Below are 17199 nucleotides of genomic sequence, written 5' to 3' on the forward strand. Positions count from 1 at the left end.
TCCCCTTCCGTCGGCTGCCGGGATCTCCCCGCTCGGCGCCGGCGGCCCCAGCGGCGGCTGCGGGGGGCTGTCAGCCGGGGGCTGGGGGGCGCAGGGGGGCAGTCCCGTGGCGGGGGCCGGGACCGGTGCCCCCACACCGCAGATGACTCGACAGCCGGGGCTGGGGAGCGGGGGCGGGCGCCCGGCTATTTGCTGGCTGCATACAATGGGCCACTCCCTAACGTGAGGGCTGGGGGGAGGCAGGAGCTGGGAGGAGGAGGAGGAGGAGGAGGAGGAGGAGGAAGGGAAGGCGCGGGGGGTGGGGTGGGGGAGGAAGGGGCTCGGGCAGCGGGCTGGTAAATAAACTCCGCGATGATTCCCCTCCCTCCCGCCGGCCCCAGGTGCGCGCCGCGCTCCCGCCTGCCCGCCAGCGGGAATGACCTGACGGGGATGTGACCGACTCCCCAGCCCACCGCCGCTTACCCCCCGCTCCCTCCGTATATATATATATACATACATACATAGATGAATATATATATATAAATACATAGAGAAGTCGTTCTGGGGGGAGGGGCGGGGACCTCGGATCATGGCCCTGGGGCTCCCGGGGCTGCCCGCCGCCGCCGCCGATCCGCAGCTCGCCTCCGGGGCCCGACCATGGGGCTGAAGGCTCGGCGCGGCGCCGCGGGCAGTAGCGCGGCCGGCGGGGCGGCGGCAGCGGCGGGGCGGCGAGCGGCGAGCGGCGGCGACCCCGAGCAGGGCTCGCTGGCCCTGGGTGCCGGCGGCGACCGCGACGGGACGCTGCTGCTGGAGGGCGGCGGGAAGGAGGAGGGCGGCAAGCGGAGCCCGCCGGGGCTGGGGCTGCTGGCGAAGACCCCCCTGAGCCGCCCGGTGAAGCGGAACCACGCCAGGTACCGCCGCATCCAAACTTTGATCTACGACGCCCTGGAACGACCCCGCGGCTGGGCGCTGCTCTATCACGCCTTCGTGTGAGTACGCGGTGCTCCCCGGGGGGATGCCGGGGGCTGCCCCGGGGGGATGATGCGCCCGCGGACACCGTTTTGCTTTATCATTCTCGGCGTAAGGCGCTCCAGGGGCTCGCTCCGGCGCCGGGTGTGTGTGGAAGCAAGGGTCTGATACGGGGTGTGCTGCTGAGCGGCTCTATTTCTTTCTTTTCTGTCGTCGGGTTTCCCAAAAAAGAGAAGCTGCTTTTAAGTGTGTGTCCCTGTCTTGGCCGTACCCCCACGTTGCCTTGGAGTGGCATTCCCGAGCCTCTGTGTCTGAGACGCTGGGAAAGGGATGCCAGAAAGACCAAGCTCTGAGCGGTTTTAAGGCTCGAAGTGCTTCAGGGGAACGCGGCCAGTTCAGCTCAGCCCAGAGCACCGCGTGCTGTTACAAACCCCGAGCGAACCGGCTCCTTCAGTAGTTGAAAGTGTCAAATGGAAACCGTCGGGTTTTGGTCCGATAAGCATCACCCCGCAGTGCATGAAACCTGAGCGTTGCAGCGAAGTCAGGCAGAAAGTTACACTGACCACAAGTGAACTGAGAGGAAACAAAACTCGTTTTGCGGCCCGAAGGTGACAAGTCAAGTGAATAACGGCTGGTTTGCACTCCTAAAAAATTCTGTACCTTTAAGTTTTCATAAGAAAAAATAATTCTGGGTACAGCATAGAATGGAGCTGGCAGAGACCAATTAAAATAAATGTGAGGTTTAGTGTTGTGAATGTGTTTGGAAACCCAAGGGATTATCAGTGATCACGGTGGTACTGTTTTTCTTTGGTGCTATTAGGTGTGCACAGCTCTATGTGACAGAGGATTTAAGCAGTGATTTCTGAAACTGGTTTACTTGGCAAAGACAAACAAAGCTCTCTAAGCTGCATGGACTGTAGCCTGGAGCCTGATCGTGGGAAGTCTTAATCATTGGCACAGTCTTTGCACCTGCAAATAAAACACCTTGAGCTCAGGGCTATGATTTTACCTTCAGGCAAATTTTTCATGATGTTGGCAAGGATTTAGCCCTGGGCAAGTATTAAAATGAAACGTTCACTACTGGCGTGCTGCTGTGTGCCACTCACTCATTGCTGCTACCCCCTTTTCAGTGTTTATTTATGAAGTACATCTTGGGACACAGGTCCTGTTTTACAGATTAATTTCTATGAAAATGTGGATACTGGATGCTGTGACACTTTTTCAGTTCTTTCGCTCCTTTGTGCCACAGGAAAACTTGTGCTGGCAGGCAGGGAGCGACAGCTCTTGGAATGTGTTACTCTGGGAAGGCTCTTTGGTCCAGAGCTTGCTGTTCAGATTACGCTCAGTGTTGCATAACCTGCTTCTTGATGGGGAGAGCCATGTCTGGACAGAGGGGCACCCCTTTCATCCTGCCTTGGTCAACCCACACACACTGCACCAGTGAGGTTTTGGCACATGGCAGAGCATCGTGAGCAGTTGGCATTCCTCTGTGGCAGCTGGGTCAAATCTGTGCCCAGGCTTGTGTCTGGATATAGGCAATAGGACAGTGGATGTGTCTGGAGAGGCTCAGGTGAGCTGAGAGGTTCACATTTATTTGCAGTGGTATAAGAATTTCCAAGTTACAATGTTTATTTTCGGTAGCTCTCTATATATGTGGTTGACCTTAAAATCCTTATCCAATATGGCTCACAGAACGGGAAAATAATCAGGATGTTTGGAAGGTTCCATCCTTCTTAGGAGCGGCCTGACACTGTGTGGTCAACTTTGCTTTGGTGACTACTCAGTCCTGCAAAACTGAAATGTGAGTCTGACCTGCTCTCTCAGAAGTCAATAACAGTCTTGTTAAAACCATTGATGCCAAGTTCAGTGTTAATGAAAATGAAACAAAACACTTTTAGAAGTCCTTACCCTTAAAGCAAGTAAAACACACAAGTCTGTCAGCTGAGCACAAACACCCTGTCTCTTCCCAGGACACCCCAGGGGGCTCAGCAGTCCAAGTTGGTCCCACTGGGTTTCTGTTCAGTCTCAGCTCCTTCTGAACTCAGTTGAAGTTCTGGGGTCTTACCTCAGTGTAGGATCAAACCCTACAAAAAGGAATCTGGTGAGAGTGATGGCAGAGTGTGCTGAGATCTTGCTGACAGGCTTCAGAGCTTCTGCCTGCCACTGGAGAATGAAGACGACCTGCTTGAGAGCAGGAGAAGTGCTGTGGGAAGCAGCATCTAAGTTGGTATCCAAAGTCTCTGTTCTTGCTTTCAAATGAATTGTCTTTTAACCTTTTTTCCTTCCCTAACGGAGTCCCTCTGATGTTGGAGGTGTTTCTGTGATAATTTGTAGTGCCATCCCAGCAGTCCCCCAGTGATACTTTTCACACTAGAACAGTTTTCCTTGGGAAGGCAAGAGATTTGCAGTCTTTCCATAAAATTGACAATTTTGATCCTGTGTTACTCTTTAGTAAAAGTCCCATTTATCTTATCTTAGTGGCATGTTACACTTTGTGTCATCTTCTGAGTAATCTTGCAATAAATGCCGTGCACTCGAAACTACTAGTGAGATGGTTGCTCTCATATACAAATAACCAGACAATAAATAGCTGAGGACCAAAAGGGATTGCAGCATGGATGGATGTGATTAAGTCCTTATAGATCCAAGCATTCAGATACAAAGGACTCCAGTGCTGTGTATATTCCAGGGTTTGGGAAGCAGGAAGCTGCTGATGGAAGAGGGTTGCAACTTTCAGGACATGCTGAGGATGCTGTGTGGGGCTCAGGAGGGGCTTTGCCAAGGTCTTTGCAAAAGCTTTGGATGCCAGAACTTTTAAAAGGGTGGTACAGATGGGATCTCATTAAATGATACAGTGATGCACATGTGGCTGCCAAGGGGTCATGATCCCCTGTGTATCTCACTCCTATAATGTGCACATAAATAAGGCTTGGGCAGTGCCTGTTGTAAACTCTTGCTTTAGTTTTAGGTGGTGTTAGATCTACTGAAATTATTCAGTCTACTGACATAATTCAAGGAGAATGCATGAACGTGATCAGGCCAAGCCCTAGGGACAAAGATGCAGGGGAGAAAGGGAAAAGTTCCTGATGGCAACTTTAACATTCAGCTTTCACTGGCAGTGATTTCCAGAAAGTGGCACGAGATATTTTCTTTGTGATTCTTCCTTCTTGTTCTGCAAAAGTGAGTTTGTCCAAGCCTATCCTTGGGGAGTTGTTCCCTAAAGAAGCTGACTCTGTTTCCTTTCCTATCTGAAAATTTATTCTCTGCCAGCTCTACTGGACAGGAGATTTATGTATCACCCATGAAGTTCTGCTTTGCTAGGACACCAGGGTTGATGGACTTCTTGGCAATATGGCAATATCTTAGTGGCATAGTTGGTAAGAGAAATTTGTTTTTCCTAAGAAGAGCTTCACCTCTGTAAGGCTAAACTCCTGCTGAACATTTTCAATAAAATAAAATGAAATAAAGTAAAATAAAATAAATCTCTTTAACCTTTGAGGTATTTCATTTGGAAATATTTCTTGGGGGTTGCAGGTCAGGCTACAATCTATCCCTGCTCTTTCCTGAGCTCGTGTCGCTGTAGGAATAAGTGATGTTCCCATGATGCACTATATTACCCTTTGTGTTAGGCAGCACAAAATATTGTAGGAAACCCCTGCGGTTGTGCCTTGTGGGATGTGTACTTTGGCCAGGGAGACAGACTTGAGACCTGTCCACCTCCACAAACCATCCAAATGCTTTATTTATGCCCTGAAGCATTAATGAATAGAATGAAAAATTGAAAACAAGTAAGATTTTGATTTTTCCAGTTTAATTGTAAGCCCAGACTATTTGGTGGATAATGAACAGAGTCCACAAAGATAACATAACACAGATCAAGTTTGGAATTGCAATTTGTGGAAAATTTTCAACCTGACTTAAAGAAAAGAGAGGCTGAAGGAGAGATATCTAGGATATATTCTCATTTTCATACCAGCTTCTGAGACAGCTGCAGCCTTTCACAGAAAAATAAGACCAGGGAAAGGTTTGGGATTAGATTTTTCTTTTTGGGAAAGTGTGAAATATCAGCTGCACTCTGCTGGTGTAGATCACCGTGGTGTACCTGCTGAAGAGAAGGGGAAACCATGGGGAACATTAGAGAACCCTTCTCTATTTGCCATGTAATCTTCTTTCAGTACTGCTTAATACCTGGAATAAAAAGAGGAGGCATAGTCATGTGTTCCATCAAATTGTCAGCATTTCTGGGAAGCACCAGCGAGCACCTCCTGCATGACTGATCGTAGGTGTGTTGTTTGCAGAGAAGAGTGTCATGGGACTTGGGGAACAGGTTGAAGGTCTGGGGGCTTTCCATTATTTTCTTCCTCTCCTTTTGGGAGATGCTCTGTAAGGTGCTCACCCACCTCCAGCCTGTGTATAACATCTGGGGTGAAATAGGAACAGGTTTGGGGTAAAAAGAAGGACAAATATGAATCCTTCCTTGGCCTGTTTGGCAAGGACTTGTATCTAAGTGAGTCCCTGGAGCAGCAGAGCGAGCCTGGTCCATTAGCGAGTGCCCTTTGCTTATGTGTTTGCCAATCTGAGTTCTGTTTTTAATTATTTATGCTAATTCATCATAATGCACAGATAAATATTCTGCAGTATACTTTGTAAAAAATAATGAAGTCTTAGTCATTGGAGACCTTACCACACACCCCTGCTGTTGCAGCTCCAGGCTTGCGGAGCTGCCCTGGGTTTGTGTGTGGTTTAAGGAGATGAGACTGTGCCTCAGCCACTGGGATCAGCCCACATGACGGGCTGTGGTCACTGGGAGTTTGCTGGGAGGAATGCGAGGGGGCATCAGAGCCTGGGGAAGCCACTGCCTGGGTAACATGCGTGGCTTGTGTGATTCCCAACCATAGCTTTGGAGTCACTTCAACAGCTCGCAGGTGCCCAGTGCTTGTTGAAGCGTCCAAACTGCCTCTGACATTACAGACCTTTGGTGTGAATAGATGTGTTTTCATTTACAGCTTCTTATTTCTGTGCTTGGGCATTGGTGCTGACAGCAAGACCCACTCCGTAGTGGTACCTGCAGGTTGAGTTGGTTTGCCCACGTATTCCGTGTTGCCATGGCTATGCTGGTAACTTGAGTTTTGGTGCTACTCATGCCTGCTCAAGGGGCTCGTGGGAGCTGCAGGCACGTGATTCCATGTTGCACAGGTGTGTGCCTCAGTGTCCCCTAAATCCCTGGGGATGCAGGTCCCTGAGCACTCTTTTGTCCCCAGCTCAGACCATGCAATGCAGCCTCACCTGGATGGACGTCGAGATCCGCTGTGGTCAGCGATGCACGAGGGAGGGAGTCACATCTGGGTGAACGTCAGCACTGCCAGTGTCAGCAAACATGCAGCAGCTGGTCTTTCAGTGCTGTCAGCTCGGCCTAGGAACAAGAGCTCCTCAAAAAGAAGTCATGGTCCCTGGTGTAATGTCTATAAAACTGAACAGTCCCAAATTTCATCAATTTGTTGAGCAGTGATACAGCAAAGCCTCTCCAGCAGCCAAAAAATCAGATTTTTCTTCTCTGTTATGAACTTTGTGAGAGGAGCAGCACCATCTCAGTGCCATCCCAGCAGTTCTGGAGACACTACCCAGCAGTTAAGCCCAGGACTAGAGCTACCACAGTATCTCCAGCCTGGACTCTGGTTGGAAGCACCACTTTGTTCCTAGAAGCCATCTCAGTTTCTTCACGTGCTTCTGTTTGCTCCTCACAGCAAACATTAGATCATGACAGGACACAGCAGGTTCTGGGCTCCTCTGGAACAGCTGCTGGGTGGAGAGGGCACCTGAGTTTTGCTTATTGTTTTAACCTGAGAGGGAGATTAGGAAAATGGTACAAAAAATGAAGAGGGAGAAACTTTCCAAGCCTGTTTTGCTCATTTTGCTGCAAAATGTAGAAACACTCAAAACAAATCTAATGGGAAAAAATAGTAACTAAAGACTATTAACAGCTGGATTAAAAAATTAATACATATATATAGCGCCAGTCATACATCAAGGTGTGCTTGAATGTGTGCAAGTGAACATGAAGGTGCCCCAGCAATTCCTACTTCTCCCACAGGTCACCTCAGAACCTACTCACCCTGCACATTTCTGTTCTTTTTTTGGGACTCCTTGTTTTCAAATATCACTTGAATAAATCCTCTTTAATTATAGGTTACCCAGCATACAAACCTGTGCATGTATTTTGAACACAATTCTGTGTCTCTTGGTCATCAGAAGGTCCTTTGTAGCATTGAGATGCATGTTCAGTATTCAAGGACGAGGTCTGAACTGGAATAACTTGAATCTAATTTAACAGCTGTAATAAACTTTCTGATCAAAATCAGTCAAATGATTGTTAAGATCACTTATATCTGTTTTAAAAAATCATAGATTGTTCACCTTAGACACAGCCAGGTAGCTGAGTGGCTGGGTACCATGATCAGCCTTGCATGGTATAAATAAATTATAATGTTTATTCTTGTATTTAATAATGATATATTCCCTTCTTGTGTTTAATAATGCCACACTCTCTTCTTGTGCGTGGAACTTTACAGAAGGAATAGAGCCATGGAGACATTGTATCTGCTATTGCTTCTGGCAGATACTGTATTAAATAGGATAACTTAAATATTAATAGCTTTGCAGGGAATGTGGTCTGCAAGAGCTGTTAAGTGTATGCTGACTTCTGTCTCGAGATGGTAGCTGGGAAATTTAGTGTTTTCTGTGGAGAGAGGGACACGCCTTGGGATATTTAGGTTCATGGTAACCTACTTTGGAAAAAGGCACTTTGGGAGAACTTCCAGGCTGGAAATCTGTAAATTGCCTTCCCCAGCCTTAAGTGAGCAAACTACTTAAAAGTCTGTTTGACTTGGAGCAAGTGATATCAGGAGGAACCTCTCCAAGGCAGCACTGAGGTGATCTGAAGCACAGGAGTGCAACTGAGATTTGGTGGAAAGCAGCACTTGGTATCGTCATCTTCCTCTGCACAACCAGCTCTCTGTTCTGTTCAGGCCTGGCGAGATTCCTCTAACCTCCACTTCTCTATAGGATCCTTCAAAGTTCTTCATCCCTTCCAGAGCTTAACGGCCACCTCTAGTTGTAGTCACCAGGATAACACCTTGTCCTCCTTAGTGATGCAAACCATGCTGAGGTGGAGGTTTAATATCTCTAACACTGCTGAATCTCAGTTTGGAGAGGTGCTGAGACACTGGCAGAGAAGCCCCCAGTGTCTCTTGAGGTGCCATGTGCTCTCACTCCCTTCTCCTACGTATATCAATCTTGCCAAGGTCTTTCCCACTTTACTTTTTCTTCAGTGCTGGTCCATGGTGGTGGAGCAGTACAGACCCATGGTATGGCAGCAGCAGTGGAGGAGTCCTCATCCTCTCTGGATGAGGCTCTTGTCTTTTTACTTACTTTGAGTTCACACACTTTATTTTATGGATACTTATATCTCGCTTTTCCCCCAAGTTTTCAGAGCCGTGGCTGGGAGCTGTATGAATGTGTTTTGCATTACTTTGCCCACCTGTGTTAATTTGTGATTGTCATGTTAACTCCAGTGCTGTTTTTTAATCTCAGGTGCTTTTTATATTTGCTTTATTCTGTCCTTACTAGTGTCTTGATCACCTTCTAGATTAGTACCTTGTAATTTTTTGCTAACGTAGTTCTTTGCCAACATAGTTCTTTTTCTAGATCATTAAGAAAGTATTTAATAAGGCCAGAACTAAGAAACTTCATTCAGCATTTCACTAAATAAAGACTTCCCCCCTTCCTTGTTAATCTGATATCAATTTTTAGGGCTTTATTTATATCTCTGAACCCAGTTTTTAATGACATCTGAATTTTAATGGTCATCTGAATTAATACTAAAACAAAGATTTTATGAGATACTTCACCTGTGTCAAAATTGCAAATAGTTCCTCATTTATTTTTATTCAAACCTGTTTTGTTTATCTATTTAGTTCTGTGATGTTCATTTAATTGTTATCTTCCTATCTCAGATATTTTGTGCTTTTGACATGGTGTGTATCTAATATAACAATATAATTCATTGTTCTTAGTACCATCCGCCTCTAAAGTAGAGCTAAAGCAATGCTGAAAGCTTAAATGTCCTAATCCATCCAGGTCCTAGTTCTTCTATATTTTGTAGGAGCTGTTAATTTGGGTTATATCTAACTTTAGGTGAACGACAGAGATGCTAATACTAAACCAGAAGACTCTTTACAGGGAATTCCCCACTGACTGTAAATTCAGAGTCTAAAATTTTCTGCTTTCAGTGGGGATGGAGGAGAAGCAAGTACAGCTGTTGAGGGACTGATAGTGAAATCCCCCAAGCGCCCTGTGGGGAGCTGCCCACCAGCTCTCAGCAGTGCAGCATCAGCTCTGCTTATCTTTGCTCCCCTCATGCCTCCCCATGCAGGGCTCAGAGCGTTTATGAGGAGGGATTACACCCTGAGGAGGGAATGTCAAGAGCAGCTGATTGAAATTGCAGGGGAATTAATTTAGGAAGGTAATTACACGAACTGGAATTTGCTCTTCTACCTTTGCTAACACTGCTGCTCTTGTGAGACGTGCAGGAGGAATTTCAATGCACGCAGCTGGCTGAGGCTCCCTGATCACACCTCAGACACCGTCTGTGCCGTGGCACCAGATGCACAGGGCCACACTCAGGACCAACAGGGCCACACTCAGGACCAGCCTTGCTCTGCAGCTATGACAGTGGCTTTCCTCATGAAATTAACTATGTCTAGACCATTTGGCAGAGCCATACCAGGAGTGTTCCCAAGCAGTGACACACGCTGACTGATAGCACAACACTGCTGGATGACCTGTGCCATGGGTTTGTTCTGAGTGGCTGAGCACAGATCAAGTCCCCACAGACCTGGGACCACTCCCAGCAGGAATCTGAGTGGGGCTTTGGAGGCAAGTGAGGTCAATGATATGGACATTGGTCATGCCAGCTGGACAGAGGGCAGGGCTGAGCATCTTTGGGTTACTAGAAAAGACATAATTCTTATATGTGAGATCTTAAAATTAGGATATCCTCCTGGTCTATGCAGAAACCCACTTTTTTGGGATAGAATCTTAGAATAATTTGGGTTGGAAGGGACCTTTAAAGGCCATTTAGTCCAACCCTCCTGCCGTGGGCAGGGATGCCTTCAACTTGAGCAGGTTGCTCAGAGCCTCATCCAACCCGACCTTGAATGTTTCCAGGGATGAGGGAACCAACACCTCTCTGGACAACCTTTGCTGGTGTTTTGTCACTCTCATTGTAAAAAAATTCTTCCTTATACCTAACATAAATGGACAGTCTTTTAGTGTAAAACCATGACCCGTGGAATAAGACCCTTCACTTAGATAAAGACCCAAGAAATCCTAACCCACTGAAATAAGGCAGGTTTCACTCTATGTGTGTGTCCAGTCACACATTTTATATTCTATATCTTTTATTCTTCCTGTTCATGGGACTTTGCCACGGCTTCTGCCTTTTCCGTTTCAATATTCCTTGTGCTGATGAAACTCCTGTGGAGGTTCAAACACTTCACCCCTACATCTTGGCATATTAACAAAAGAATACATTTTTGTGATACAGATCCAGGAGGAAGAGCCTACTGATAATTCATTACCAAACTCCTTACTTGCATAACATAGAAGAAGATATTATTAGTTGCTTTGCTGCTGATATTTGGGTATTTCTCCTGATTTTGTCTCACTCATTATTGTAGATATTGCTCCATTACCTTGTTGGGTCCTGGGTGCAGAGGTGGGATCTGACAGAGGCAGTTCCTGCTCTCAGAGTATGGTGCTATCACATAGTGCATTGTCAAATACCCTGCTTTTTTCAGTGTTAAATTACTTAAACAAACTGCATTTCCCTGCTTTTCCTTAGGGCTTGAGCGTCAGTCTCTCCACAGTCACAATGGGATCCATCCATCTATCACATTATCTGAGGAAGCTGTCTGGAGTCCTTTTATAGATGCTGAAGAAAAACAGGAAATGGAACTTTCTGGAGTGCAATTAATCTCATTCTAAAGACAGTTCTAAAATAGGTGAGATTAATCACCTCTTGCAGCGCCTGAAACTTTCTGCTGACTACAAAGGAGAGCTCATGTGACTAACTTAAATTTGGGTATTTGCACCAAAAACACCTGGGGAATGGGAAACTTTTTGCCTGACCTGAAAGGCAAGGATCAAAGCCACACTGAGATGACAGCTGAATTTAGACATGTTCATGTATGGAATTTAGACATGTTCAGTAGGTATTTAACTTCTCTTTATAGTCAGTGGAGATCTAGTCAGTACAGTCAATGGATTTTTTGGTGCAATTCATCCAACCAGACGTGGGGATCTGCTTTACATGGAGATAAATTACACCTTCAGCTCTACTGAGCAACTCTCTGTTGTCTATAGCAGGAACTGAGGTGACTTGATCTCTGGTAAATGTCCTCAGTAAAAGCCACAATCAAACAGAAAAGTCACACCTCTAAATGCAAGAGGAACATGACTCTTATTATTACATGGGCTTTTATTAAAATTAGGCTCGATTCTAATTCCCTTTCCTCAAGAGTTTTACATATGTGACTACCTATTATCACAGACCATGACAAGCCTACGGTCATCCCTGACATGATACCGAAGAACATATGATTTCAGTAGCTTTAAGATCTTTCTCTAGTTGGGAGTCTTGGGCTTGCCTTTTCACTTTCCCTTTTTTCTCTGTTTTGCCATGGGCTTTATCTCCCTGAGCCCTCCCATATATTTGCCCTTGGTTTATGATCACAGTGGCAGTTGATCTTGAGGTCACACTCAAATCCAGACATAACTACCCTTTGTACTGGGCTTCAGATCCAAGCCTGAGATTGACTCCATTTTCTCTCCATCTTCTTGAGGCCATTCAGGATTTACCTGGGCACAGGTGTTACTGTGGTGGGAGTTTGCCAGCAACAGGCCAACTTCCTCCCATTCCTGAATTTCTGTCCATTTGCATTGCTTCTCTTGACTCCATCACTCAAAATTGCCTCACCAAATCAAAGACAACTCTGCTTTCTAGCAGACGTCCTTAAGGGACCAGAAAATACTTTGTGAGTGGCTTGGACATTGCCCTTTTGAAGCCTGTAAGAAGTGTAAAAGGTCAATTTGAATGGCTTGGTGTGAATGAGGGTGATTGTGAGGGTCATTCATAAGCTCAGAGTGTTTTTTTAAGTGCTACAGTTTTCTCTGTAAAGTTGGAGACCTTGCAGATATGTAGGCACCACTCAGTATTTTCAGGGGCATGCTCACTTTCATACACCAGCTGAATCAGAAAACCAGCATTATTGAACCTAATACTGAAATCATCAGAGAACTGTACAAAATCTGGATGCATGCAAATGCCCTGACATGAAGAAGTGGTTTTGGGTGGTGGTGTGTTCCTTTTACAGCTGCTAGTTTGTGTTTTGCTTGTTTTTGCAGAAATACTGAGCCAGCAACCTCTTTTAGTCATGTCAGTGCAAATGTAGAGTAAATCTATTACAGTCAGAAGAACAATTGGATTTGGCTGCTGCACCACAAGCTTGTTTTGGACCTGATACAAAATCTTTTCATTTTTTACTGATACTCTCTGCTAGTACCAGAGGCCAAGAAGGTCCTACACCTCTGGCAAGGTACTTCCCTTCTACAACAGACTTGTCCTCTCAGTAAGGTAAGACAGCTTAAGGAATGGGATAAATAGGAGAGACGGAGATCCCCTGGCAGATCAAACGAGCATCACCCTGTTCCAGAGCCACCTGTATTCACACCATGGTGTTCACAGCTTGTTTCCTTCATGTTGGGAGCTGGTTTATGGAAACATGGAAGCTTTCCTTCCCTCTCTGCTCCTCAACATAGAAAGAGGATTTTTCCTCTCTCATAAATCCAGTTACTTGGTTAACAAATCCAGTGCAGATAATCTGGGGAAGTTAAGCAAGTGAAGCATTTTCTGCCCATTTCTTGGTGAAGGTTGTGTTTGATCGTGGGGCTGTAGCAGGGATTGACAGTTGCAACCATAAAACCTTTTAGTTTGTAAGGTTTTAGAGGCCTTCAGTCCAGTCCCCAGAGCAGGGTTAACTTCACAGTCAGATCAGCTTGCTTGGGGCTGTATCAGTTGAGTTTTGTGCATCTCCAAGAGTTGAACTATTTTATATTGTGAGGAGTGATAAATTTGGTTACTCTTCACAGGTATGTTGTTTAATATATATCTTATAACAAGGAGAGTTCTAAGCCAGGAGTCATGGAGAGTCTTCTTCCCTCCCCACTCCATTCAGTCCTGAGTATGCATGGACAGAAGAGAGATGTAACATCTGGACAGAGATGCTGGGCAGATCAGCCCACTGTGGAGGAAACAAGGCTCCAAATTATTAGTACAAGGAGAGTTGTGTGCTGCTAGGCTAACTAGCACCAACACTGCCTGTGTTTGCAGTACTGACACTGGAGAATGCTAGGAATAACCTTCAGTGTAATCAGTACAGGTAATTGAAAAAAGAAACCTTTCCCAATGACTTCTCAATTTTTTTTTGTTTTTGTTTTTTTTTACTGTGCTTTGACGTTTCCACCGAATTTTCATTATTCAGAAGAATAATTCAGTCTCAACTCTACAACTCCTTCATGCTTTCCCAGCTCTTTCTCCTTGTTCCTCTCTCCCATATTCTCTTCTTCCCTTGGTGGCATTCATTGCCTCATTACTGAAGAACAGCACCAATCCCTGGATCATCCAGCTCTTCTTCCTGCCTTTCCTCAGTCTTTCCTATTTTGACTATGTCAGTAGAGTTCAGTCTTAAAATCTTAGAGTTCAGACTTAAAATCTGTGGACCTAAGTGCTAATAGCAGGTTGACAGAGCTGACATGACAAACTGTCTCCTACCCAGACATAGCTGTATTTACCTTTTGGTCTTTTTTACACTTTTTTATTTAAGTTACTGGATTTTGACATGGAGCTCACCCATGTCAGGATTCAAACTGTGCCTCAAATTCCCTCAGAGTAGGGACTCAACAAGAATTACTCTGTCCTTATGGTGCAAGGTAGTTTAGGTGCAGGACTTATCTCTGAATCATCTTGTGTTTCATTAGTGTTTCTCTCTTGCTTGCACAGCTCCCTGATGTCAAATATGGCATTTGGTGCTAAGGTGCTTCTGCTGGACCAGCTCGTGACTTTGAGCACAGCCCAAAGTTGGAGTCCCTACACAAACAGCATCCTTGTAGGAGAAGAGCTGTTTTGATTCAAACCCACACACTTCTGAGTCAGGGCTCCTGATCACTCTTTGCTCCAGGGGTGATGGTGGTGTTAGGGAAGGACTGATTTATTCATGACCTGTGTAGGTAACAGCTTTCTTGTGGTGACTCAGCTGTTCCCTCAAGAAAGAGGGAACATGAAGTGGAGGTGGACACCCATATCTCTTCCCAGAAAGGGTACAAACTGATTTAATATCTGTCCCTGGTTTCAGTGGTAGGAGGAAGTGGTTTAGGAGCACGACATGCGGGCTAATCCATGATCTGCATGTTACTGCATACATAGCCTGAGCTGTTGCTCCCAGTCAAGATGATAACACAATGTCCTAGTTTGCAGCTCCATTTGCTGTCAGTGTTGATAAACAGGAAATTAAAGATGGGAGCTCTTGGTGTGACAATAAATGGACAGCAGCTTTCTCTAGCAATTGAGCGTATGGGCAGGGCTGAATTCCTGAATCATCACATTCCCCAGCAAATGGGATGAGAAGGAACATTGCTCCCAGAGACCAAAACAGGACATAATCACCTCTGAGACAACATTTTGTTGGACACCATAGGGAAGCTCTTCTGTTACAGAGTAATATCTTACAGTTTTCTGGAAACAGTAACTCTAAAGAAAACATCATTAGGATGAGTGAAGAAAAAAGATTTTGAGCAGATGGAAATCTGTCTTCATTGGCAATGCATGTTTTCACTTATTCCACCATGAGTTAATTTCCCAGCAACTTGAAGTAGATAATGTGTTTATAAGCCTTAATCTGAGTTCTCCATCAATGTTTGTTCCAGGCTATGAAGACTAGGAGTTTCTGTTATACTAGAGGGCTTTTTAATTGCATAAATGATGATATAACATGGTTGAAAGATGATGCAAGATAAATTCAGGCTATATATAAGCTCTAATAGGGGAACAGATATCTGCTGGAAGAATTTGCACAAGAAATTATCAATTTTCCACTTGTCATTTTTAAACCAAACTTGGAGAATTTTCTAGAAGACAGCTGTAGGCTATAGCTTTGCTGCAAAATATGGGCTAAATCAATAATTCTGCATATTCTTGGCTGGTGATTAAGCAAGACTTAAAGTTATAACTAGGAATATGTTGGGGTTTGTTTTTTTCTCTAATTTAGCAACAATAAGAGAAGTGGATGAGAAATGAAGTAACTCAGGAAAAAGATATTTAGTTATATTGTAACTGTATTGTTAACATCCTAATATAATATAACAGAAGCAGTAGCAGTTATAGTAATTGGGCTGGGATTCTTGAGACTAAATGTAGTTATGTCTTCCCTGTAAATATCTAAATGTGTCATTTCAGTCTCCTCAGATTCTGGTATAAGCCACTGCTGCAGAAGCATTGCTGATGTTCAACTCATCCCAAAGTAAATGGCGACAGGGATATATCATGTCCTAATTACCATCGATGATGCCAAATAAATTGATATCTCTTGACTGTAGTGGGAGCTGCAATACATGGCTTAGATGTAGACACCTACATTACAAACAGTAACTTTTTGAGATGAATCCTATCCTAATCACATCGTTGAAGGCCTTGTGGGGATAGTAACTTCACAAAGTACTCTGGACAGGAGGGTAGAACAGAGCCATCCTTTTTGGCCTAAAGATGACTGCCCCGAATACAAAAATCTCATCCAGTCTAAAGTCTGGAACACCTTCCTCAAAGCACGTAAATACATGAACCAAGATCACAAAATTTCTGCAGCGCTGAATTGTGACTCAGTCTTGTCCCTAAATCTTGTTATTGTGCCTTTGTGCCTTTAAGTCTTACCCTCTGGTGACCTCTGCTGATGTCCCTCAGGCTCCACGTGCATGCAGAAGGTGAAGCTCATCTAGCATAGCTTTGCAGAACTGGGGTCAGAAATTGTTGCTGGTTTCTTTGGTCAAGGTATCCCTACATTAATAGTGAAATAATAATTGCAAGAATGTGGTATTTTGGTTTTGTTGTTATTGTTTTTATTTTTTGTTTTTGTTTTTTTTTCTGGAAAGGACCCCAAGTTAATGTTATCCTATTCAGAACATAAATACCTAGCTCTATCTCTTGAGTTATTTAAAAAATCAATTGCAATATGGTCATTCCTTCAGCTGTCATCTCTGTTGAAGAGTGGGATGTAATTTTTAGGTGTCCATGCAGTCTCTTTGCCACTGATCCTGCAAGGAGAACAGATGGACCTGTCTGATGTCTGCCTTGTCCAGAGGGAAAAAAGAATGGTTTTCAGCCCACAAAAAAAAGAAAAGCCAGAGGGAAAATAAGCAAGAAAGCCCATGTTTTTTAGAGTGAGACAAGAGCAGTAATGGTGCAGGGAAGAAGGCAGCAGCTGTGAACACAGTTCCAGTGACAATGACAAAACAGCAGCTGAGTTGGAGAAGGAGGCAAGGGAGATGTTGGAAACAAACTTGCGAAAGGGAGAAGGAAGAGGTGTAACCTCATTGTGAGAGGTAAAACAGAAGAAGAAGGGGAATTAAGATTCCTCATGTAGGTGAACATGTTAAAAGCTACTTAATGAAGGTGCTGCTTGTATAGAGAAAACAGCTTAATTGCCCTCCTGGTGCTGTGGTGCCTGTTTCAGGCAAGTTGCCTATTTTCCTCTAATTGCAAAGTGTCTTCAGTGTGAAACCTGATGTTGCTGTTGATCTACAGGGACCCAGTGTGCTCTCAGTGGACAAGCCCAAGACCTGGTCAGTAGTGAAGTGTTTTGGCCAGGCAGTGGTGGAAAGCAGCTGTTTTATTGCTTAAACTACTCCTACTCTGCCGAGAGCTGGGGGACTGTGATTTCTGAGGTGTATCCATTGTCTTTGTACATGTCACGGTTGTCACTGTCACTTGGCAGTACAGGGCTGTGAGTTCCATACTGACACCCAAACAGCACGAGAGTTAAACTTCAACTGTCAATGCAGTGCAGAGCATAGCCCTCAAGAAATGAAATCCCAGGATAGTGTGCTTTGTGGCAATTTGGGGCTGGCCCTGGAACAGTGAACCTC

At 45.0% G+C, this 17199-nt stretch overlaps 1 protein-coding gene across 1 annotated transcript in view; it reads left to right on the forward strand.

Annotated features, from left to right (window-relative positions):
- Positions 1–328: 328 nt before the first annotated feature.
- The window catches only part of KCNQ3 (potassium voltage-gated channel subfamily Q member 3), a 204397-nt gene continuing 187526 nt past the window's right edge, over positions 329–17199 (forward strand). Inside the window, exon 1 of the mRNA XM_050322270.1 lies at positions 329–968. Within this exon, the coding sequence (XP_050178227.1) occupies positions 637–968 (332 nt within the window). The 5' untranslated portion in view covers positions 329–636. The remainder of the gene's footprint in view (positions 969–17199) is intronic.

Source organism: Myiozetetes cayanensis, unplaced genomic scaffold (genome assembly GCF_022539395.1).
Source record: "Myiozetetes cayanensis isolate MyiCay16 unplaced genomic scaffold, myiCay2020 scf1, whole genome shotgun sequence".
NCBI classification, from domain to species: domain Eukaryota; kingdom Metazoa; phylum Chordata; class Aves; order Passeriformes; family Tyrannidae; genus Myiozetetes; species Myiozetetes cayanensis.